Here is a 24,119-nt window from a genome sequence, read left to right as displayed (position 1 = left end):
AAATGACATCATACGGGTATTGTCCACCACAAGTTATCATGCTGTCGCTTCCGTTTGAACTTTGGGCCCAACCCACTTCCTAGGTTCCTGTGGGAACCGATGGAAACAAAGGGAAGAGACACAGGAAAGCGGAATACTTTCAATCCCACAAATCAAAGTTGACCGAAGATGACCAGGCAGAGATGAGTGGAGTAAAGGCATGACAGCACCCACCGGCAGATCACTCCCTTCCTGAAGACTAGGAAGGAAGTAGAGACTGGGCTGGCTGCTGAATGCTAGAGGTCAGACTTATATTTTTAAGTTGTTTCATACATGCCCGGAAATGTGTGCACAATACGCAGGAACTGCACTGGGGAAATATTAATTTGTGTCACTAAAGAGATGGATCTTTATACTTATATTTGGCAGAATATAAATTACAGATGCAGAACATTGCATGGTTTCCCCAGATCACATATCACAATATAACTCAAAATATGATTGAGCCTCTATACGATTAAATGGGAATGCTACCGCAGTATAAAACAATATGAACCAATTTTACCATAAGGAACAATGAAGCCTGATACATATGTGGTCAATATAAGGACACGCAACATCAATACAGGGATCATGTTCCCTATTGATTCCTAATCAATCCATAATTATAGGGGGCTTATCGAAGAGAATAACTCAAACTGGACCATTGTGTGTGGTGGTTAAAAATAAGATATTGGTATGTTTATTTTCCTCTAGGTTGGAGGTGCGGCCGACCTACAAAAAAGGTCATCTCATTAGAAACGGGTCCCACCAGCACATTGTAAAAAAATGTAATCAAACTTTTGAACAAACTACTGAAGAAATGTTTCAAATCTCGGCAAAGTCCTGTACATGTTATGAAGTTTTAAAGTAGCTTCTATGGGGCACATTCATCAATTCTGGTACAGGTTATCGCACCCGTTCCGGTGTTAACTTCCATTGACCTGAATGGTGATTCGAGTCATGGGGACCTGGCTTGTGATTCTTTTTTTTTTTTTTTGGAGGTCTTTGACCTTCTTTTCCTACTATTATATAGATGACGAATTTTGCTGATCTTTTGTTAGTTTTTAAGAAGAGTGACAACAGTTTTGATTTCCCAAATTTGCCCTCTGCTGCAGGAAGTGAGGTTGTATTGCCCATGAAATTCTAACACTGCTCCGATCCCATTTATATGGACCTACAACATTTATGGTATTTAATAACATGTTGTCACTCGGTGAAACTGATTTCCTGAATTTAAATTCTATAAAGGCAAACCATGGTATATTTTTTTAATGTATTTCCTTTTTTTTTAATAATGATATCTAATTGACACAATAGCCGTGCGTCACCAATAGAAAATCATCTACGTCCTCTCCTGATGACATTGCAGCTGTCACTTAGACAGAGCATCTCTGGAAAAAAAGCTCGGTTCAGCCAAGATTAAAAATATATATAATAAAATTGTAAATAAGCAGTGTGGATTGCTGCTTGCACGCTACTTTTTGACACATAATGTATATGTCTATAACATAATTTCAAATACCGGCTTTTATTCTGATATATGTAAATCATTGTTTTCTCTCTTCAAACAGAGTTTCAACTTCCAGAACACATTCAAGTGAGGTTAAAATCCTGATAAAGGATGGTGAGCCATTAAACAATAGCCTTGGAACTGTCAATATTATCCCATGCCTCTATCCTCTTGACCTCCTCACACTCTTTATTCTAATTGGACATGTTTGCTCTCACTAGCAATGTCTTCAATTCACAGGCCAACTTGGTGTATGGATAAGTTATAGCATTCAGTTGTCCTATCAACTTCAACCAGAGAACAATGTACAGAGATACTAATCAGCCCACGTTGGGATCATGGTAATGCGATCTATTTGGAGACCAGCAATGTGCATTAGGTTCTCCTTATCCCATTTTGAGTTGGGGGTAAATGGCATTAGCCGACTGGGAATCAAGGGAAGCCCTCAGTGATATACCTAAAGATTATTTCACTAAATAATTAGAATAACAGATTAACCACTTCTTCCCCTTAATTATGCAAAACAGAACCATGTTCCAGATAGCTTGACTACAAATCCATTGGGATACTTGGATTGAGTAAAAAAGGAACTACAAGAATTTGTATGCAATGTAATGAAGCTGGAAAACAGAATTACTCAAAGCTTTGGTTAGGGACTTTCTGCCTTTCTGTTTTCGCAGCACGGATATAGAATACAAAACACTATAAAAATGGGGTCACCAGTATTTGCCCCCTTATTTAATCAAATGTAGACACTTTTGTAGACACAAATGTAGACCACAATTTGTTTATGACAGTCTATCCCAGGGGTGTAAAACTCAGTCCTCAATGGCCACCAGCAGGCCAGGTTTTAGGGATATCCCTGCTTCAGCACTGGTGGCTCAATCAGTGGTTCACTTTGACTGAGCCACTGATTGAGCCATCTGTGCTGAAGCAGGGAGATCCCTAATACCAGGCCTGCTGGTGGCCCTTGAGGACTGAGTTTGACACCACATGTCTATCCAACATGATTATCAGTGTTTAATTGCACAGCAATCATATTCCCAAATGAAAGGCAGAATAATAAGAATTGCTTTTGGTTTTTATTAGTGGGTTTAGAACATGTCAGCCAGACACTTTGAAATGTATAATACTCCACCGATTACATGTCACAAAAACACTGAAAAGAAGCAAAGTGAATAAGGGAAATGAAACACCTGAAGGGTGGCAGAACAATAAATGTTAGTCCAGTTGTTGATCTGGGATAGTAATATGGTAACCTGATGGGAAACTAGCTTTCCAATGGCTGCTGTTGCATCCTTAACCCTTTCCCTTCCTGAGGGTCATTTATCCATTGTACTATCATACACTCAGGGAAAACATCACGCTACACTATTAAATGCATTACATTCTTATTTAATCTCCACTACATGCTATACAATGTAATTCTTACTGAAACATTATTTGAAGCAGGCTATTTAAATCTTCGATAAGTTACATGTACTCATTGTGCAGGTTGATCTATATAGCACTAAAAGAATACATACTATAAAGGTGGTCGGTGCAAGAAAAGCTGCTAGAAATAGAATTTCTGTATGTAGCTCAAATATCAGGTTACATGTTATCATTCGTCGAACTGTATGACCTCAGAAGAATGAAAAGCTGAGTTCATTGACAAGGATTCACAGGGAATCTCAAGTTTGCACACAATAGGTGAATGTCCTTGATGCCATTGCTACAGTATATCTCTGATGGAACAGATTTTTGTTGCATGTAACTATTGGAGCTGAACTGTAATGATTTAAATGCTCCAAGAAAATACTCCAAGTGGGGATCACGTTACCTAACCTAACAATATATGATAATCTGCTATTATAAATCCATGCTATGTCGGTGCTTTTTTATCTCACACTGTCCGACTGCTGATTATGTCAGCATTCAACAACTTAGAAATCAAAATAATAATGATCCTAAAATCATAATAAAATGACAAAACAAATACCAATAAGAGCCCTGCGTTTATTAGTCTGTATTACTGTGTTCGACTTTGCCAAGCACTTTTTTCTGGGACAGGTCATTATGATAATAAGTCAAGAGGAAGGCATGATTAGACTCAAAGTTCAGATAAGTTGTGCCAAGCATATTCATTGCTTTGAGACACTCTTCTGTGCTGTACACTTGACCTGGAACTGCCACTACTTATGGGTTTCTTGATTCCAAACATAAAGGAATATACACAAGGCAGACGATACTGATTTAGTGCAAGTCCTTTATCTCCTTCATCTGAGTTTGCAAATGTGTCATGACGTTTTTCAAATCAAGCCATAAGAAAACGTAATGCTGCAAAACTTCACTGGATTTGGTTTGGCAACATAAATAAGGCTCTTACAATGGAGTATTGTTGTTTTAATTAAAAAGAAAAAAAAGTAACTTTTGTGTCTATATTTAGAATACACTGTCCAGCCTTTTGGGACACCCCTTTATGGAAAGTGGAAGTGGTGGTTTTTGTTAATGGGCCAAAAACAAAACTTCATTCAGAAGCTGACATAGTGAAAGTCTGTTCTAATAACTTGGGGGCAGGGAGCTTAAAAAAACAGTAACCTTACATGTGAAAAAGATGATGGTCTTCTTTATTGCAGCTTAGTTTGCTAAATGTTTTCTTAGTATTTGTGCAGGGACAGAGTATAAATGTTTACAGACATGTTGATGGAAGTTGTATGCTGCCAGTGAGGAAATACAGAAACACCTTTCCCCCAACACCTGTAACAGGTAATATTTCATAGACCTGGTATTTCGATTTCAAGGCAAATCAGCCAACAGCTGAAGGACTGTGTTCTCAAGTATTTTCCCAGACACCAAGCAAAATAAATAAAGTAGTATTGAAGAAAGCCCATAACCAAACTCAGCTGAAGGGCTAAGGTTGTTGTATGCAGTACAGAAAATTAACTCTTTTGCTGCATGATTGATTTGTGAAGAATCGAACAAAATGTTACAAGAGTCTTGTTTTTCTACTCCAGTAAAACACATCTGATCACAAATCTCCCCTCTGCCCACAAGGTCACAACCCTCCACTAAATTCTTACTAAATCTAGGAAACTTACCACCAAATACAGCATGGTGTACATGGAGAAGGAGGCGTGACCGGAGAAGAAGGATTTTCTGTAAGGCAAAGATAACGATAATATTCACTCAACAGTGCTCATGGATTTTGCCCTTTATTAATCAGATGTTGCAAGCATTGATTCACAATCTTATCGCAATAAATCAATGTGTACATATCATTTCCTGTGCATCACTTCAGATAAAATGAAAAAATAACTACCATAGTGATGAAACTAAGACCAGCAGGCATGTATTGATCGTCCTGTTCTAACATGTGAACAAGGTTAAAGATGGAGAGATTACTGGCTTCTCAACAAGGAAGAACTGAACAAAAAACCACTAATCCACCCACAAGGAAATACTGGCATACTGTACTTATTCCTTAGCTTTTTATATGTATGTATATTATTTTATTTATATAGCACTAAAAATGTAAACATAACTTTACAAAAGACACAATAGGTGCAACAAACATACTATTTGGGATAGATTGCGAGGCAGGGACGCAGTAGTAGGTCACAATAATCAAAACGACAGAGGATAAGGGTGTACATTAGAGCAGGTGTGGCCAACTCAGTCCTCAAAACCTCCAACAGGTCAGGTTTTCAGGGTATCCCTGCTTCAGCACAGGTGATACAGTCAAAAACTGAGCCACTAATTGAGCCACCTGTGCTGAAGCAGGGATGTCCTTTAAACCTGACTTGTTGGTGGCCCTTGAAGACTGGAGTTAGAAACTCCTACATGAGAGTTGTAGCAGTAGAATGACAGGAAAGGGCACATCTTGGTAATATTACAGAGGAGAAAGCTACACATTTTAGCTAGAGCATCAATGTGAGTGGAGAAGTAAAGAGATGAGCAAGGTGTGTCCCACCTAGGTAAAACATGCTTTGATGACACAATAGATAGTGCTTCCGTTTACTGTGGTAGAAAAGGGGGGTATTGGGCCATGTTTAGGAGGACATACAAGCTGGAGAGCTAAGTTTTATACACATTATGAGTGACGCGACAAAGCGCCATCCACAAGGATATAGCCAAAAGAGTCATCAGAGACTTGGGCTTCGTTTGCAGGTGAAAGGTTAGGGGTGGATAGATACATATACGTAGAGATGATAACAAAAGTCAAAGTAGTTGTTGAGGCCACCAAGTGATAGTGTGTAAAGAGAGAAAGGGAAAGGTCCCAGAACAAAGTCCTGAGTTCTCCAACAGGCAGCTCAACAGGGGTTGAATATGTTAGCAAAAGAGACAGAAAAAAAGTGGTGGTAGAGGTATGAAGAGACCCAGGATAAGGTTTTGTTTTGAATACCAAGAGTGTAGAATCTAGAGTAGAGGCTGGTCAACAGTATTGAAAGCAGCTGAGAGATCAAGTAAGATATTGGTATTTTGCTTAATGGACATAATTGGCTACCTTAGTGAGGGCTGTCTCAGTTGTGTAACGTGTAAGAAAGCCAGATTGCAGAGGTCCAGGAGAACATGGGAATTAAGAAAGTTGACCATGCGGGAGAAGACTAGCAATTTGAGGCAATAGGCAGAAGGAAGCAGGGTAGTAATTAGTTAGGTACATAGGGTCAACGGTGCCATTTTTATAACTGCATGCTTAAAGAAAGAGTAAAACGTGACAGAGGATAGGGAGGAGTTAAAGATATGGGTGAGAGTGTAGAGTAGGATAGGAGCAAGAGGTCTGATAAGGTGTGAGGAAATAGAATTGACAGGGCAGAGGGAGAAGAGGAGAGTAACTGATATTTTTCCAACTCTGTAGCAAGAGAGAAAGAATTAAGAGTGGAAAAGCGAGGTTTAGGTGTCCGGGAGAAAGAGACAGAAGGAATCACACTGTGGGTAGCATTCACCTTAACTTTAAAGTGGTCAGCAAAGGTTTGATGGGAAGTGAAGTAGGATGAGGAGGGGCTTAAACAAAAATAAAAGCCAGCCATGATTTGCATTTGTAAGTGTCGATTAGTGAGAAGAAGTAGTGTTTGGCATTAGAGAGAGCAGAGTTAAAACAGGAGAGCAGATATTTATAGTGTACAAAATCACCACGAGGGTGAGATTTCCTCAAGAGGAGTTAATGTGAGCGAGTGCAAGAAGAAGCATGTTTGTTAATTTAGCAAGGGCCACAGGTTAGATGGAGCTGATATTTAGGAATCCAGGACTAAAAATTACATTTTATAAGAGCACTTATTTTAATTGAATAAAACTCTGAAGTCCAAAGATAATTCATAACCGGGAGAGGAATACAAGTTCATTCAAATGAGTGAGACTTCATTTTAATAACTGCATTTTAGTAAAAAAATAATGAAAGTTTATGTACCTGGCTTCCATGACTTTGCTGGGGAGTCCCGTACATTCATAATTCTCAATGTAACCCAGGGAGCAGTTAATTGATGCAAAATCTAATTTGCAGACTGCCAGAAAATGTGGGCGCAGGCGACCAATCGACACCTTGGCAATGTCGGTGAAGGACTGACTGATAGCACAGCCAAAGATGAAACATCCAACTTGCTTGTACAAAGCCGCGACATAGGGGTTTTGGATGAATGAATGAGATCTCTCTTTCAAGTAATGGATCCGGAAGAATTCTCCCGTTATTATCTGCAGACACAAACAACAACACATCATTAGTAAAATACAATATACAACATTTTATACACATTTTTGTTTTAAAAAAATTACATTTAAAAAAGTTTAAAACGTTGCATTGTAAGTACATGAAAAATATAATGAACAAATTCCCATGCGCACAAAATGTATCCCTGAGGTATTCATGTTTGCTATATGATTGAGGTATTCATGTTTGCTACATGATTGAACAATTCAGTGTTTAAGTGTATTTTTAGTGTTTCTGTTCTAAGATTACTCCTGTTGCGAGCCTTGTTTTCCAATCTAAAAAAATAAATAGAAAACAACGTGGCATTTTCTTCTGTATGTTTTGTGGTATGTAAAGCTTTGACACCCGAGAACTATTTCAATATTAAGGGACATTTCATGCTAGTTTTAGTCAATTGATTTGTAGAGCAATATTACTGGAAATCATTTGAGAAAACACCTAGTTAGCCCACTGTACTGCCATAGTGCCTCACCATGCATAGCATTATGGCGATTAGTCTAGAGGCACCAGAGCCTGAAGAAGGGAATTTCACTGTAACTAATTAACGTTTATTCAAAATACTCAATCACCCATAAACAAAAATGGCTTCCATGGTTTCCTCTATGGAAAAGCATAATACATTATACCTCCCCAACCCTTTCAACTAAGATATCAGTGTATGGAGCAGACAGCCCAAATGTAACTGCTGTGAAAATAATAGAGTGGAAGCTGGCTCGCTCCTTTTCAAAAGTTTTCCATCCATTAAGTCCTATTTACACATGAATGAAATAAATCTTGGTAAACCAGTCATCTCTTGCTTTCCCACAAAGCCATTTTAATTTAGCGGTGTTGGTTTATCTTTACACAAACTTGCCCGCTGAAAAGAACAAATATTTGTATTCAAATGAGGCACAATTTAGTGAATAAGCTATGACACAGCATGATGGGAAGATCGTCAGTGCTTTACTACTGTAGGAATGTTCCTGCCATACATACTATATCTGAGGTACTATGTGCATAAGGAATCTTAAAGGAGCATTTCATATAATATCCTTCATGTGGTGTTTTTTTTTTTTTAAAAAGAAATCAGTTCTGTAGTATTAGTTTTTTTATTTTGCTATTTTGTAATATGCTAAGCATCCTTTGATTTCTATAACAGGTTTTAGCACACCCCAGTAGTGCAAGATATTTGCAACTCTTTCCTGTTTGGGATAATTTGTGGCAATATTCCTAGCAGTTTGAGCTGCAAACTGCAACAATAGAGAATGTTACCTTTGTAATATAAGGATACATTGTAGCTGCTGAGTTACACTGACTGAAGGATTGATTGAAACTGAAAGGCAGCCATTTAGTGAACCCTGGAAGTAGGATCGTTGCTGATCGATCACTGGAGAACTAATCGATTGGCAGCTTAGGAAATTAGTTGTCAATAAAGGTAATCAAAGGCTGCATATATTAAAACAGAAATATATATATATATATATTTTTTTTAAAGAGCCGTTTGGATTGCCTCTTTAAGAATGAAACAATCGACGGACACGGTCTATTATTTTTAACCTCGTCTCTGGATGGGGCCAGACTTGAAGGATAACAATAAATCTTCACATTATGGATGTCTTCACTACAAATAGTAAAAACTGTTAAATTAGACTTTCTTGCTATAAATCAAAGTTATGACCTAAAAGGGGCTCACTTATTTAATCCCTACCTTGAAGGGCACATAATGAAAATCAGACTGTGAAATGAAGTCCAAATGTCTCACCTCTATAGAAACAGACAGGGCCTTAATTGCCTTGTGTCACGCTAGGGGCCCTCGATCTGAGTAACAGAATGATACTGTAGCTTTAGGATTGTATTCATTATATGGTACTTCAATACTTGTGTAATAAAGTGAAACATGTTGTTTTTTGTTTGTTTCTGTTGGTACTGTCACATGTAAAATGCAGCTATCATATTTAGTTTTAAGACAGCCAATACTGCTGCTATGAGAATGGCAGCATTCCAAGTTCAAGGAAGAAATCGTTCTTCTACACGTCTCTAAAAAAAAGCCTTGGCAAAACATTTGGAAATCTCTAACCTAGAGAAAAGCAGCAATTTAAATGAGAGCATGAAAATGTGTCATTGTTTCGCATAATGCTTTACTTAAAAGTAACGCTGTCCTCAACACCCCAACATGAAATGAATTATATTAGAAACATGTTGGGAATTACTTAATTTTATTGAAATATAAATATATTGTGTGTGTTTGGTTGACAGAGAACATTACGGAGGTGATGTATCAAGGCAAATTTGGAGCAAACATTTTTCATCTTGCTTCTCTGTGTGTCAATGTATCAATTTAACTCCAAGACGTTGATTTGACTCTTTGCTCCAAGATTTGAGCCGTGTTTGTGTCAGTTTGTGATTTGAGTGTCAAAAGGAGAAGGTAGGGGGGAGTTACATGCCACACACTTTATTAGGAGATATATCGAACTCAGCATCTCCGTGCGTTATCTTGTATTTGCATCAATTAAATCAGCCAGGTCTGAGGTGGTCTAATATTCTCTGGCGAACAATTTGATTCACATGTAGAGAAAACTTTGTTACATTTGATGCAAATCGCAAGCAGAAAATGGAGCAATGTGTCAAACGAACTTCCATTTGCACTTTCTTTTATGTTGATTTATCTCCCTATGTGTTTATAACCTAGGGCTATAATGTAGCAAATCTATATATAAATATACCACAGGGGGATGCATATTTTCAAAGGTTTTTTCTATGAGCATTAAAATGTTATAATGATGTATATAAAGCACAGTTTTTTTCCTCACAAGTGTGATAATTAAAGTCAATGGTAAAGTTGATCATTTCTTGGCAAATGAGAGAAATCCATGCATACATGGTGTACCTTTTTATTTATTTTCTTTTCAAGTCCCCATCTTTCTCACCCACCCTGGCCCTGTCTGTTGGTGGTCCTGATAATTGCACAGATGTAGAAAGCTGTAAATTGGAGAATTATGTCTCCAGCAATTAACCACTGTGCAGTGTTTTCTGTTTTCATAGAAAAACAGGATCCAAATAAGAGACATGCATTTTGCATGTTTGCAACTGAACAAAATAGCAAATAAAGATCCTAATTTTTCACAGATGTTACAGGCATTAGGCGGTAATTAAAGATGAGTGTTAACTAAGCCACTCTGCAAAATTGAATGGATAATGCCCCATTGCCATTTAAAAAGTTCAACACATTTTACAGCTGCAGCCTTTAAGAATAATCCTGATCTTGAATTAGACCCCTAAATATGTTTAATGATGTTAATGATGCACACATAGTTAATAGTGTTACTTTTAAAGTTGTGCTTATAGATGCTGAATGATGATACATTAATAACCCTATTTGTGTGGCGCACAACTGCCTTGAACTGACGATTTAACAAATCTTTAACAAGGCAAGAAAATACGTGATTCATGCAAAGAATATGATAATACCTATTGCTTCAGGGCTCTGAGTTTAAAGGAATCCTTGAGAGCATGCTTCAGGGACGGATAATTTTAAACATCTCCCTCCGCACCCATTTATGGATATATTTTTTCCCCTCTTCATAATCTGAACATGTAGGTTCCACAGAACTGTACTGCACTATTCTTAGCTCCGGGGACAACCTGGTTCCTGAGATATTTATCTTTTAATTAGCTGGTGAAATAAAACTAAAAGCAAAGATATCTATGGGGGTCGTCCAATAGAAAGCTGCCATGTCATGCTCTGATGACATGGTGGCTTCCAATTGGCCTCATTTCCATTGGCTGCTCTTCTATTTCCCATTTGGCTGTGCTGGTTGGTGCTATATAATGACATTAACGGAACTGTGTCATTTATTTGTAATCAAACAAGTATAGTGCTTTTATTAGCAGTAGAACCTAGGATATTTATTTCACGGTGGCCTTGCCAATTCAATTATTCCATTTGGGACACTTCTTGATTAAATAGTTGTTTAATTATCTTTCTTTCTTGTATTTTTCTAGTTTTTTATAGACTAGTTTGTTATAACAAGGTAACCGTTATTTAAAACAGATTCTGGATGGAGCCAGGTATATCAAATACGGACCTGAACATTGAATTGTTTTATGACTTTATGTCCATTAAATCAGAGCACATTCAGGGTAAAATGTCATTGTGATTGCCTCTATATCAGGATTCTTTTTTTTAATAAACTAGGTGATCTTTTGTCTTTCTCACAGAAAACTGGTTAATTCCGGCACCTAAGTCTGAGTTTCAAAAACGTAATCCAATCATTTAAAAAAAAAAAAATTCTTGTTTATTGAGATTTTTCCATAATTGTTCACAAATACAAAACTGATTGAGTTCAGACAAAACCAAAGCACCATTTTTGTTTAGACCCAAAACCAAAACACCAGTGACAGTGCTCACCCTTCATTTATGCACAGCACAGTTGAAACCACATATGGACAAAGGCAACAGATTTTCCCACCACCAATGCAAAAGCAGCGAATTAGGAATAAATTAACAATAATTAACATGAAGATATACAAAACGATAGTATAATAATGACCATTTGTCAAAGAATGTGAAAAAGAAAACCATATGTACATGTGTTCTGCACAGGGACAAATTATTGACTTACAGAAATGGGTACACTTAAGTCCCCGTGGATAGGTAATACTGTGGGGTTTAGCAGTCTCTCTTTGTTAAGGGCAGGTTGGTATTAAAATAAAAAATAAAACAAACTTCAATTTTGTAATATCTGCATAATTAACAGAGTCTGAATTTTAGGGGCTTTTCAAGACAATTATTGGGAAATGTCCATTAGTTTATCATACACGAGTGCCATGTGTTCCAGCCATGCACACATATGAGTTGTACATATGGCAGAAAGGGGGATTACTTATATTAGCTTGTGTCCCTAACTGAATTTTCTGGTATACACATGTAGTCTCGTTATTGTAAACCTAGCGAGTATTAGCATAACAATGATGTATTTAATCATTTCTAAATTGCAGGGACTTTTCAAAACCGTTAGTGGCCGGTTTCTGTATCCCAGAATTTGCCATTACTGTTCGTCAACAGGGCTGCTGACATGTTTACCAGTTAAGGTAAAGGTAAATTAAGGGGATTGAGTAATTCAGCCCATATTGAATCCATAATATATTATTTTCTGTACCAAGCAATTATTATTATTATTATTATTATTATTATTATTATCTTCTCTACCACAAGCAATGTACAGTATGGATTCTCTGAGGCTTTAATGTATGTAAAGTGCTTATTCTTTTTAATGTAGCAAATATTAGCATTATATTATCATATAATCTTGTTGAACAGTTTTGTAGTGTAACATTGTTACATCAATGTATGATGTAAGTATTTGGGACAGGCTCGTTAGCCACCTTTACTGTAGGCATTCAGTATAGAAGAAAGAAGAGGGAGGATGGATTTTGATTGAAAGTTTGCACACTTACAGCAAGGATGGCAATGAGAATGCCAACAGCAGAGAGCACAGCGTCATTAATGGTTTCTCCTGATTTGGAAGGGTACTTGATACTCTCATCGTCACAGTAAAACCCTCGGTGGTATGGCTCGATTGTGCTAGATTCAATAATCAGGAAAGGGAGGCCAGCTAGCGAAAGAGCAAGAGAGACACAAGAAGAAAAATTGTAAATGTATAACATAGACAAACAAACAAAATGCAACCACACAGACCCTCTGGGACAATGCAAACACGATACTGTGTAAAGAACCGGAGAACGTGTATCATAGGCTATGTTATACAAGTACATAACAGTACCCAACTAACAATGTGTTCTAATCCAGGGGGGCTCTACTCCAGTCCTAAAGCCCACTCCAACAGGTCAGGTTTTCAGAATATCCCAGGTGGCTCAACAGAGGCTCAGATTGAGCCACCAGTGCTGAAACAGGGGTATCCTGAAAACCAGACCTGCTGGGAAGGGAGGGGCTTAAGGACTGCAGTTGAGCACCCCTGTTCTAATCAACCCCTTGTAGATACATCTTAACTTAATGGCCCATTGCAGTCGCAGTTCTTTTGGAAGTTTGCATGATCCCAGATGAGTCTTGTGCGCTGCAGACATGTCACTTACAGAAACCAATGCCAGCAACACCCCCATTGTAAGAAGCAGTGGGACAGATATGGTGCTTTTCTTTAACTCATATCTGATGCTCTGATCACTGCAGAAAAAACCCCGCTGGTGGGGTATCACAGAAGATGTGTTCAGCACCACTGCAGGAAGAAATACTGTGAGGATAAATGGTGAAACATTACAGTTACAAATATGCTATGAATATCCATTTTGGTATTTTACATTTACATATATAATGCTTGGTCAGGTTAATTAACACCTTGATATTATAGAAGGATAATTGTTAAAATTGCTCAAATTAACAATAACTCTAGAAATATTACTTAAAACTGTATGTTAAGATTAACATGGCAGACTGCAGGGTGAATAATGTGGAATGGCGACATTTAAAAAAAAAAATAATAATATCACACTACCCCTCCAATACTTAACAAGTTAAACATAGCAAAATGGGAATAAGAAAAGGGTACAGATCTTTCTGTTGCAGAAAGACGAGATTTGTAGACTCTGGAAATAAAATAAAACATCCTATATAAACCTTACTCATCTCCATTTCACTACCTAAACATTTGGAAATGAAGCCAACTTGGCTATGCAAAGTAGCTTCTAAGCCAACAGCTTGCTAAGAATAGTGGTTTTGTAAAAAGCGCTCAGATCTGTAATGAAAACCTGCAGCAAAATCGAACACAGTGCTGTGAATCAGCCTCTGCAGCTACAGCTGGACTTTGGTCAGAGGCAGAGTAGTTACGTGGCTGATTGTTATTTCTCAGGCTCTTCTGCAAATGGTTTTCACATGACAGATCTGTAAAACACATGCTACTACAGATAATAATGCTCACTAGACTGTTAACTACTTCATCTCTGGAAGACAGTTTTGTGACAAACTTTGCACATGCCCTGTTATTTTAGCAAAAGTCGTTTAATCTTTTCATTAAAGGGGCCGACAACTGACCCAGGCCTCTCAATAACTGATGACGTGAAGTATTTTCAGATGTCACCCTAGAACTCACAAGGATGTCTACGAGGAAAATCTGAACCTTCTATACTAATCAACCCCTTAAAGTATCACTAGTCCTTACAGCCACCGATATCATACAGAAGAGTTCTAGAAGTCACAAGTCAAACGGTGTCACATCCCTCTACTAATAGTTGCCATCTTGTTTTTGCACTGGTGCTTCTAGAAACTGGTATAATTGTTTTTTGGCTTTTGCCTTTGCTAAGACAAAATTGTGGTACAAAGGGAATATATTTAATTCAATGCTGACTCTTCTCCAGTAATACCATAACCTTAGATTCATTTTTAACATAAGCAGTGATATTTATATACATACTTTCTGGTTGCACGGGCAAGCTCTTTGTTGGAAGGGCATGCATTGTGTTAAGCTAAAGTTGTACAATGGTTTCCAAGAAAAACATTACATCCAATGTTTAACAGCTATTTCAAAATGCAAATACTTTACTGTACATTGAGAGATGGAATCTAAATTGGCCATTCGTTTGCCATAAACAGTCTGGTTTAGTTACATGAGCAGCCCATAATGAGAGAAATGATGCAGATGCAAAGGATTATGAGTTTGGACAGATAAAACAACACAAAGCTACAGAGGTATCCATGTTTACGTTTGTAGTAGAGGTGAAGTAGGAGCTGGAATTGACTACTCCTTATTTTACTTATGCACTCCATGAATTAAATGATGTAATTTTTTCCAACTTCTGAGTCTTTCGCACGTACATTATCGAAGACAGGGGTGCTCAACTCCAGTCCTCAAGAACACCCAACAGGTCAGGTTTTCAGGATATCCCCGCTTCAGCACAGTGCCTGAAAACTTGACCTGTTGGGTGGTGGGGGGTCTTGAGAACTGGAGTTGTGCACCCCTGATACAAAGCAGCTCCTTTCCAACAAGTTTTGCTCAGTAATGCAGGTGAGAACAATGTGGAGGAGCAATGTGATGTAGTAGACACGTGTCTGGCAGTGAAAGAGTTAATGCTTGCATTCACGTTCACAGTGTAAAGTACAGCAGGCAGACTGAAGCTTGGAAATGTCTCTTTAATATTTGTGGTATAAGGCTCATGTTGGGTAAGCGGCCCAGTCACTGAAAAGAAAAAGATGGCCGACTCTCGCCATAGCATGGCCTAGCATACCTGCCTTCAGACTCATACCGTAAATATTATGATTTCATGCATGCGACAGGGGTGCTATTTTAAGCAGTTAAAGGCTACCGGTCTTGGGCTACGTGTAAACCTCATTTAGTTTGTAATATATGCTCAGATTATTGAGACTGGCAGAACTCCAGACTCGCTGTAGCTGAATGTGTTTTTTTCCGGCAAAGGATTTGGCCTAGATTCACCACAGGTCAAAACATTTTTTTTTTTTTTAAATTACATTATCAGTGTTTAACGGCAATTTTATTTATTGATCTCATCACTAAAGTCGTATCGCCAGCGGGAGAGAAGTGATCATAATACTTTTTCCTGCGGCAATAATCGGCAACTTTTTTCTGTAATATTTTTAATGCAGTACTGTATATGCAATGACATGAGTAATCAAATGACATATTCACATGCTATGCACTAGTGTGATGTCTGCTGAGATATATATATGTCAAAAACACAAGGAGCCTCAGTGCTACATCCAATATGACACATTATATAGTTACATACATATCTGTTTTTCTTCTCATAACTCAGAGTCATGGCCAAAGCATTATAAGCTTGCAAAAAATAAATAAAAAATTACATATATATATATATATATATATATATATATATATATATATTATATATATATATTAACATATTTCAGGTTGGTTTGTATGATAAAGATATATTAAATAAATACACTTAATATATAAAAAAAAAACATTATCAAAATACACATTACTGTACAATATACATCACATTTCCAGGAATCCCTTGAGAGCAAAAGTGGCTGCCTCGGCTCTCCTTGAAGGGAACTACGGTAGGTAGTCTCACTGGCACTCAAAGCGTTAATGGCCATTTCATATTTCGCAGGGCTGAACAAAAATATAAAATACTTAGGAGCCAGGCAGCATTTTTAGGAGCCAGCAATTTGTGATGCTTAACCTAGTTGGTATGTATTATCCGGCATTTTTCTAGACCATCTAGTATATTTGTAGACTATCCAGATGTGCAAACTACTATATATAAGTGTACACTAGTAAGAAATGAAAAGTTTGACTACAAATATAATCATATAAACAACAGATATTATTCTTCATATACACTTGTACATTATTAAAACGATTGGTTGCGATAAGTACATTATACATGCAATCAGTACTGCTCTCTCACTTCTCTTCCTGGTGTTTCCCTCTCTCAGCTAAATCCGAATAAACACTATTATTGTAATGTTCTTAAAACCACAATGACGGTTTCAGTTCTCCTTATTCTTTGAGAAAATTGCCATGCAGTAAACAAACTTAAAGTGGAATAAACTACTTCTAGTAAATCTTGAACAGTCCCATGAGAAAGTCAAGTTCCCAGAATGTAATAAAAGTGGTTTTGACATTGTTATAGAAATGTAGTTATGGGAATGAGATAATTTAATCACACAATGTTTAGGGCAGAGAAGTCTACGCACATATCAACAGTGTATTCATTAATGTAGACGTAGCATTTTATTCTTTTATGTTTAGTTTTTATTGTATTAATAGATATCCTGGGAAATAGAAATCTGCCTTGTTTTGCAATTTGTACCATCAATTTTCAGAACTTAATGTATTGTGAAGTTTTTAAATATGTCACGTGAGGGATTTAAGAGTACACATTCAAATTGGATCTCCTTCTTTGCCACTTTATTTCTTCTTATGGTACCTATGCTTCTGAAATATTATGCTATATTTAGCAACAGATGTAATCTAAATATAAATGCCCATTCAGCATATGGGGGCCTACACAGCCTCAAAACACGTTAGAATTTGAATACATAATGTCTGTCCAAGACAACTTGACAAGAACACGGTTTTCTCTAGGACTAGTACGGCTAATAGAATTCTGCAATATAACCTCCCTACAACTGAACGCAGGCAACACAAGAATACAAAGTGTAGAATCCGTTGGGACACAATGCTAGTTTATTTTGTAAGGGCAAGACACACCTACAATAGCATTTGATTATTTTGTTAATCTTAGATCCCACTTAACAGGAAATTCCAAAGGACTGTATAATCAAATAAAAGTTTCATGCTCTGCACACTTTCAGTTTCCGCAGGCTGGTACAGTATGCGAGGAATAAATCCTTTTCAAACAGGTGCATCTGTGATCGATACCAATAAGGAGCGGAAATACCTGCTGTTGTCGTGATTATAGGATCAATGAGTTAGCTGATTGATTTTGATGTGTTGCTGTAAACACGCTCCTCTTCCAGTTATATTATAATTATACACTGTAGAAGAGGGGACATTGACTCTAGTTTTATATTATAAGGCAAAACAAATTGCTAGCGCTTTTAATGACAGCATCCTTACTTTTTAATGTTGGTTGAAAATATTATTTTACATTCTAGGACAATACCGTATTGTGCTCAAACTACTTTAATGTTTTATGTCAGGGACTCTAACAAATGACATCTCAAAATCTCATAAAAATCAATAATTGTAAACACAGATTTGACGCAGGCCTGCAATTAAAGTTGTCCGATGAATGGCTGGTTAATGTAATATTCGATTAAACTGATCCCAGGATGGGATAGTAAAGCACCAAATGTATATGTTTTATGGCTGCAACTAGGGTGTTTGTAGCCAACTCTGTTAATGTTCTTATTGTAAATGTGGAAACCTTCTTCACAACCGACAGCTGCCACCTGCAAAAATAGCATAAGGATGTAATAACTGTGTAACAAAATACAAATACTGAAAGCTTAAAGAGTTTAAAGTGAAAAAAATAAGCATTTGGCCTCCTACTGAAAAGTTCACTTATCACTTATTTTCTCATTTATAATGTATTTCCTATTTAGATATGTTTACTATATTTTGGATCTTGAAGTAGATTGTAATCCGATGATATTACACCATGTATGTGATTAGGTAGAAAAGAAGCTACTGCTTAACCCCGTTATAGCGCGATCCGCTACAACGCGAATCCGCTTATAACGCGGTCTGAGCGTGGCTCCTGAGATTTGAAAACCTCTATCATGACAGCAAAGAGGAGAGAGATCTAGCTGCCGGTAAATCCTCGCGCGCCGAAATTTTAACGCGATCCCGGTTATTACGCGGCCTCATTCTGTGGCCCCCAAGGACCGCGTTATAACGGGGTTCAGCTGTATTTCCCACATATCCAAACCTTGTTTACCTCTTTACCGATTTCCACACGCCGAGCAGGGCGGCTTCATGTGACTGACAATGACATGATAAATTATATATGTCGGTTCTATGTAAAAAAAAAAAAAAACAAAGAACATGAGAAAGGTTTGGACCTTAGTTTAACTAGTAAAGTATTTTGTAGTAACTACAGATAATTTATTCAACCTCAAAGCTGCCAATGCCAATGCCTCCAAGATGGATCCACACAGTGCCAAAGGACCCAGCAATGTATTCTTTCCCTCCAACGTTGATAGAAAATCCTATTAGGGGTATATGATTCTGGACTTTAAATTTGCCTCTTCCTTCGAGCATTGCTAGTAGCTAAAACAAGACATCACTGCCAGGATATTCACCAACTTCTAGAGACATCGATGTCAACTAAGAACATTTCCCAATTTGCCTCCAAGTCCCCAGTGTCCTTTAACACAAAAAATGAATTGATGGTGACAGAAAAGGACACCCGACGTGATGTGCATCCAAACAGGTTTCTAACAAGAAAGTATTTAAAGCCCTACTAATTATGCTTACATTTGCTCAATCACCTGGCTTCAATAGGAATTCTGCCCGGCTAAATCCTAGTCTTTTGTCCTGTAGCACGCAGGTTTGTGTGGACCACATGATCACAAGGGAATCCATTCAATTCCCACGGGAGGGATTTCACTACTTTGGTGGCTCTGCTGCTGGCCTCCATTCACTGTATTATAATTCCCAGAAAGACAAAGGCATTGCTGTGAAGGAGGAATTGTGTGTGCGCTGCATTGTGATGCTCTATCATGTTTCAGGACGACCCTCCAGCACTGAAGAGGTTAAACTGAGCGGCGCGTAGCAAAGCTGCCACTTACTCTGCACAGAAGACAATGTGTACAGTGTTCCTTCAGGGACATAAAAATGGATAACTCCAAAGTCCTCTTTCAGACCTCTAGTGACAATGCTCTGCCCTGCTGTCTTGCAGTGTGTGAATAAAATGCTGAGAAAATGGGCTTCAACAAGCTCAAGGGGAAAGCAACCTCTGTTGGCTCCATTGTGGTGAAGTGTCAACAAAGAATGTTCTGTTCTCTCCCATTTTTTCTCAATGCGAAATGCCGAAGGACATTATTTGGCTTCTCCATGGCACTCACTACATTGATAACTTACCAGTGCATTACTTGGAATTGTATGCTGCCATTGAAATTAGGCCATTATACCAAACTCTCCTTATGAATCCAAGTTTGATGAGGGTAGCAATAAGATCTTGGTTGATAATGTAGATTATTTACAAGAGGTGATATCTTCAATACCAACATGAAGACCCCCGCTTTCCCCCCCCCCCCAAAAGTGAGGTTTTGGACCAAAAAAATATTTTTGAATGGAAAAGTTGTAAGAAGGAAACTCCACTAAGGTTATTAGATCACATATGCTAAAATGAGTGAAAAACAAAAATATGTGTTGAAATACGTTATATTTACATAACACTTAAAATGGGGCCATATGAACTTAGAATAATTCAGATAACCCTGAAGTTGGTATAATGACCCCATAATAAAGCATATGAAGATGATAACTGCAAAGACTCCTTTGCGTTCTGAATAATCAAATTTAAGTGTGTGCATGATTCATGGAGCTGTGTAATGCTCTAATTAATAATGCAGTGAACTCTACTAACTGAAAGATTTGCTGCTTTTCAATAAGTTCACTATACAAGATCCGAAAAGACAAGAATGCTTCAAACACCTCATGAACAGAGCAAGAGTTTGGCAGCAGCTTGCTGGCTATTGTGACTGTGTGGCTTGTAAATTAAATGCAGATCTCATGCCAAATCCTCATCAGGAGAAAAACATTCTAATCAACAAGTTGCCTCAAGGCTGTTGGAAATGTATTTTAGCAGCAGTGTTACCAACGTTGCTCACCACTTTTGTCTGAAGAAAACATAAAATATAAAAAAAATACCCAGTTCTATTTTTTTCTAATTAGGTACCTTAATGTAATACTCAAAAATACCCAGTGGTATAGTGGTTAAGGTATTTGATGTTATCTGTTCAATTCCTGATTGTGCCATCGGTATGAGTGATCTTAAAATGAAATATTCATTACCCTGTGTCTCAGTTTAGTTAACTGTAATATCATGGTAATAATACTGTCTCAATATCGGCTACATGCAGACTAGTGTCTTAGGCTGCGCTTATAGGCTGCGCTTATAGTGCCGGAGACGCGACGTCGCCCGAAAACAAACATATTGCTGCCGTCGCATGCACTTATAGTAAGTGTGATGCGACGGAGCGAGGCGAAATTTGGAAGCCGGTCAAATTTGATTTTTCAGAGGCCATCGCCACATGTGACAGCCTCTGAACCAATCAATGACCTGGTCGCCCGCGACGTCGCCGCAAAGCGAATTACAACTTTCGCTAGCGGCGACGGGTGACATGGATTTCACTCTGGAGGTGGCTCATGAATGGAAGTGTAACTGAAATGTACTATATACACTGTTATTTTTAAATACTATATAATTTCTTAATGGGTCTCTTTATAAATACAGAAAATAATTATTATTGCCTCTTGAGAATTGTTGATAACCCATCCTTTTTTTTTTTAATGAAGATTGCATGCAGTTGATTTTCCCTGTGCTCTCAGTTTCTCCAAATGAAACTTTGAATCACATCTACTTATTCTTACGTCTTTACTTTATTGTATTATTCCCATTCTCTAGAATCAAATGCATTCTTTTGAAAGTCTATCTTTGTCCTACATTACCCAATATCTTGAACTGGCACCATCTAATCATTTATGCATGAGAACCTCAACAGAAAGAGCTGCTATCTCATTTGTAAGCAGACTCTTGATAACAGGGTGCTGACAGATTGCACCACAATTGTCTACACTACAGAGACAATTTCAGTGGGAAACCCCTATGAAAACATATTATAACAACATTCAACAGCCATAATCATATGGTGGCAACCAGACCATAAAGAAATTGTGAAGTTAGTAACCACCAGAAGACACAAAATCTTAGTGGAAAACATGATAAATTCATGTGTAAAACTTATTTCTGTTACTATGGGCATGGCCTTAGATACACAATGTTGATAGTGGAACTAAAAGCCAGTTACATTTCAAGTTAAATTATATAAACAACTTTAAGGTGAAGTTTTTACTATCCACACAAAGCATACAACAAGAGCCACACCTTTTCTATTTGTTCATGATTACTTCATTGCTGACTATCAAAAGGTATCCGCGGGAAAGACATTAGACAAAAACAGTTTTGGTTTCCCCATTATTAGTGATGAGAAAAAACACAGAAGGCAATCTAGAAACGGTCTTAACCTTCAACTAAAAATGTCATATCCTTGCAAAGTAACTCAGCTAGTTACTAAATAACCCATTAAATGTTTTATTACCAACCCACTAATCACTTGTGTGTTGTATATATTTGCAACCATAATCATGAGTACATTTCCATTGGCAGATTGATTTAAAGGAGGCTAACTGGAGCTTCACTGTTCAATTAATCATTTTGATGCTGCCAAGAATTACTTTGCAGAACACACCTAACTGCTGCTAAAAGTGTTGCAGGTATTTTGTTTTCTTCATAGTGGTATTCTCCCATCTCCATTAAACATGCTTACAGTTTGGCTCCAGATCAGCCAAATATAGCCAATGTCAAGATCAGAATGAATATTTTAAAACCCTTAATTGACCGAACATTTCTTTTCAAACGGAGAAGACTCCAAAGATGGCTTCAGCCAACTTCATCTTTCTATTAATCAAATGAAAATATCACTTGTGAGCATAGTCACATGTCTCAGACTGTCTATAACCCTGCTTTTCACCATTATCTCTTAGCATCCAGTGTTTCAACTGCAGCAAGGTATTCTGGGAAATGACATGCAAATGAGCACACAGTGTCACCTGCTTCAAATCCATTTTGACATGGACCCCTATAATCGTATGCCTGCCATATTACATAGTTTTCCAGCACAGCCAGGATTAAAGTGCATAACCAGGAAAGCTACTCACAGCAGAAAACCTACAGCACAGGTGGCTGAATCAGTGACTCAGTCAAAGACTGAGCCACTGATTGAGCCATCAATTCCAAAGCAGGGATATCCTCAAAACCTGACCTGTTGGGGGGGGGGGTCTTGAGGACTGCAGTTGAGAACCTCTGGAATAACCCATTGTATAAAAATAATTTCAGTGAACTTTCATTGCTAGCACATAGGGCCCTTATTCAATAAATTGTGAAGTAGCTTTCCTATGCTGGAAAAGATTTTAATCTCATTCATTTAAATGGAACTGATCTATTCTCCAGCATACGGCAGAAGCTTTCCAGTATATTGAGTAAGACCGAGCTATCAACAAGCACTTTAGGATCATTCTAGATGCATGGACCCAACTCCAACAAAAACAGAGAAAGCCAAAACATCTGAAGCCCTTTTCAATTATTTCTTCACTAGAGAAAAACAAACCAGAATCACACTCTCTAGAAGTTCAAATAAAATATAGTCTGTGTGTAGAGAAATTGTACACTTTCCCTTTTCTGCCACACACTTCTGTTTCTTCTGTTTCTTGTACAGTTCCAGTGTGTTTCACCAAAGAAATTACTGCACATTCAAGCCAAGTTTCTGCTGTCGTGTTGAAAGGGTTCATTGTTTATACCCACAAGCTTTCAAATTATGTGTATCCTGAACTTGAACCCCAAATGTCTTAATTCTGAAATGCTTCAGCAGTACATGGCTTTGCCAGCAGGTTTGTGGTCCATAATAGGCCTAGAAACTTTAGAGCTTGGACACGTACTGTTCCAAGGAACTTCTTTCATGGGAAGGAAATACAAGTATTTCAAAAAGGGATTTGCATAGAGTGGATTCAAAGAAAGTTATTTAATCACAAAGGTTACTTTTTAACAATTGATTAAATATGATAGCTCCAGTTGGCTTTCATCTTGAAGATTAACCTGAACTATTTAATTGCACAGACATAAAAAAAATAATACATAAACTGTAAGGGTCATTTCCTTTTCCTTTGCACTGTTTGAATCATATCAGTTCTAACATGGGGGGGAGGGGGGTGCAGGAGGAGAGTTCTAGTTATTAATTAAGGACATTTACTTGAATGGACCATAAGGTGTCTTCCGACACCAGAAGGTGTTTTATGGAATAGCAGTGCTTGGTATAATATGTGCCATAATGTCCTGCACATTTTGTGCAACCGGGGATGGAAAAATGGCCACCGACAGGATGATGCTGTGAAACTAAATCAGTAAGGCCCGGGCCATGATGCCATCGCCCGCGCAGAGACATGCGGAGGCTGTGGGAAAGCGGGTGCTTCCCCTGGCCATGGTCGACGGAACGTGGGGGCGTTCCTAGGGGTGTCACGGAGCTGGTTCGCCCTCATTGGGCGAACCTCTCACGTGACTCGCGTGTCGCGCCAAGAAATCAGGTTATACTGATTTCTCGCGCAACAAGCGCCGCCTCCTGCCTCCGCCCGGTCTATGGGCACGATCACTACCTTAAGGCAGTCTGATTGCACCCCATGC

At 37.9% G+C, this 24,119-nt stretch overlaps 1 protein-coding gene across 2 annotated transcripts in view; it reads right to left on the bottom strand.

Moving 5' to 3' along the window:
* PLPP3 (phospholipid phosphatase 3) overlaps positions 1–24,119 on the bottom strand; it is a 45,342-nt gene that overhangs the window by 8,605 nt on the left and 12,618 nt on the right. The window contains exons 2-4 of one of the 2 annotated variants that reach the window (XM_075616047.1): positions 13,287–13,441; positions 6,918–7,198; positions 4,612–4,669 (exon numbers count right to left, since the gene is read on the bottom strand). In XM_075616047.1, the coding sequence (XP_075472162.1) occupies positions 4,612–4,669; positions 6,918–7,198; positions 13,287–13,441 (494 nt within the window). Of the gene's footprint in view, positions 1–4,611; positions 4,670–6,917; positions 7,199–12,650; positions 12,809–13,286; positions 13,442–24,119 lie in introns of both variants that reach the window. The other variant, XM_075616045.1, reaches the window with a different exon arrangement.

Source organism: Ascaphus truei, chromosome 10 (assembly GCF_040206685.1).
Source record: "Ascaphus truei isolate aAscTru1 chromosome 10, aAscTru1.hap1, whole genome shotgun sequence".
NCBI classification, from domain to species: Eukaryota; Metazoa; Chordata; class Amphibia; order Anura; family Ascaphidae; genus Ascaphus; species Ascaphus truei.
Note: the sequence above shows the minus strand (reverse complement) of the source record. Positions and strands in the feature narration are given on the sequence as shown.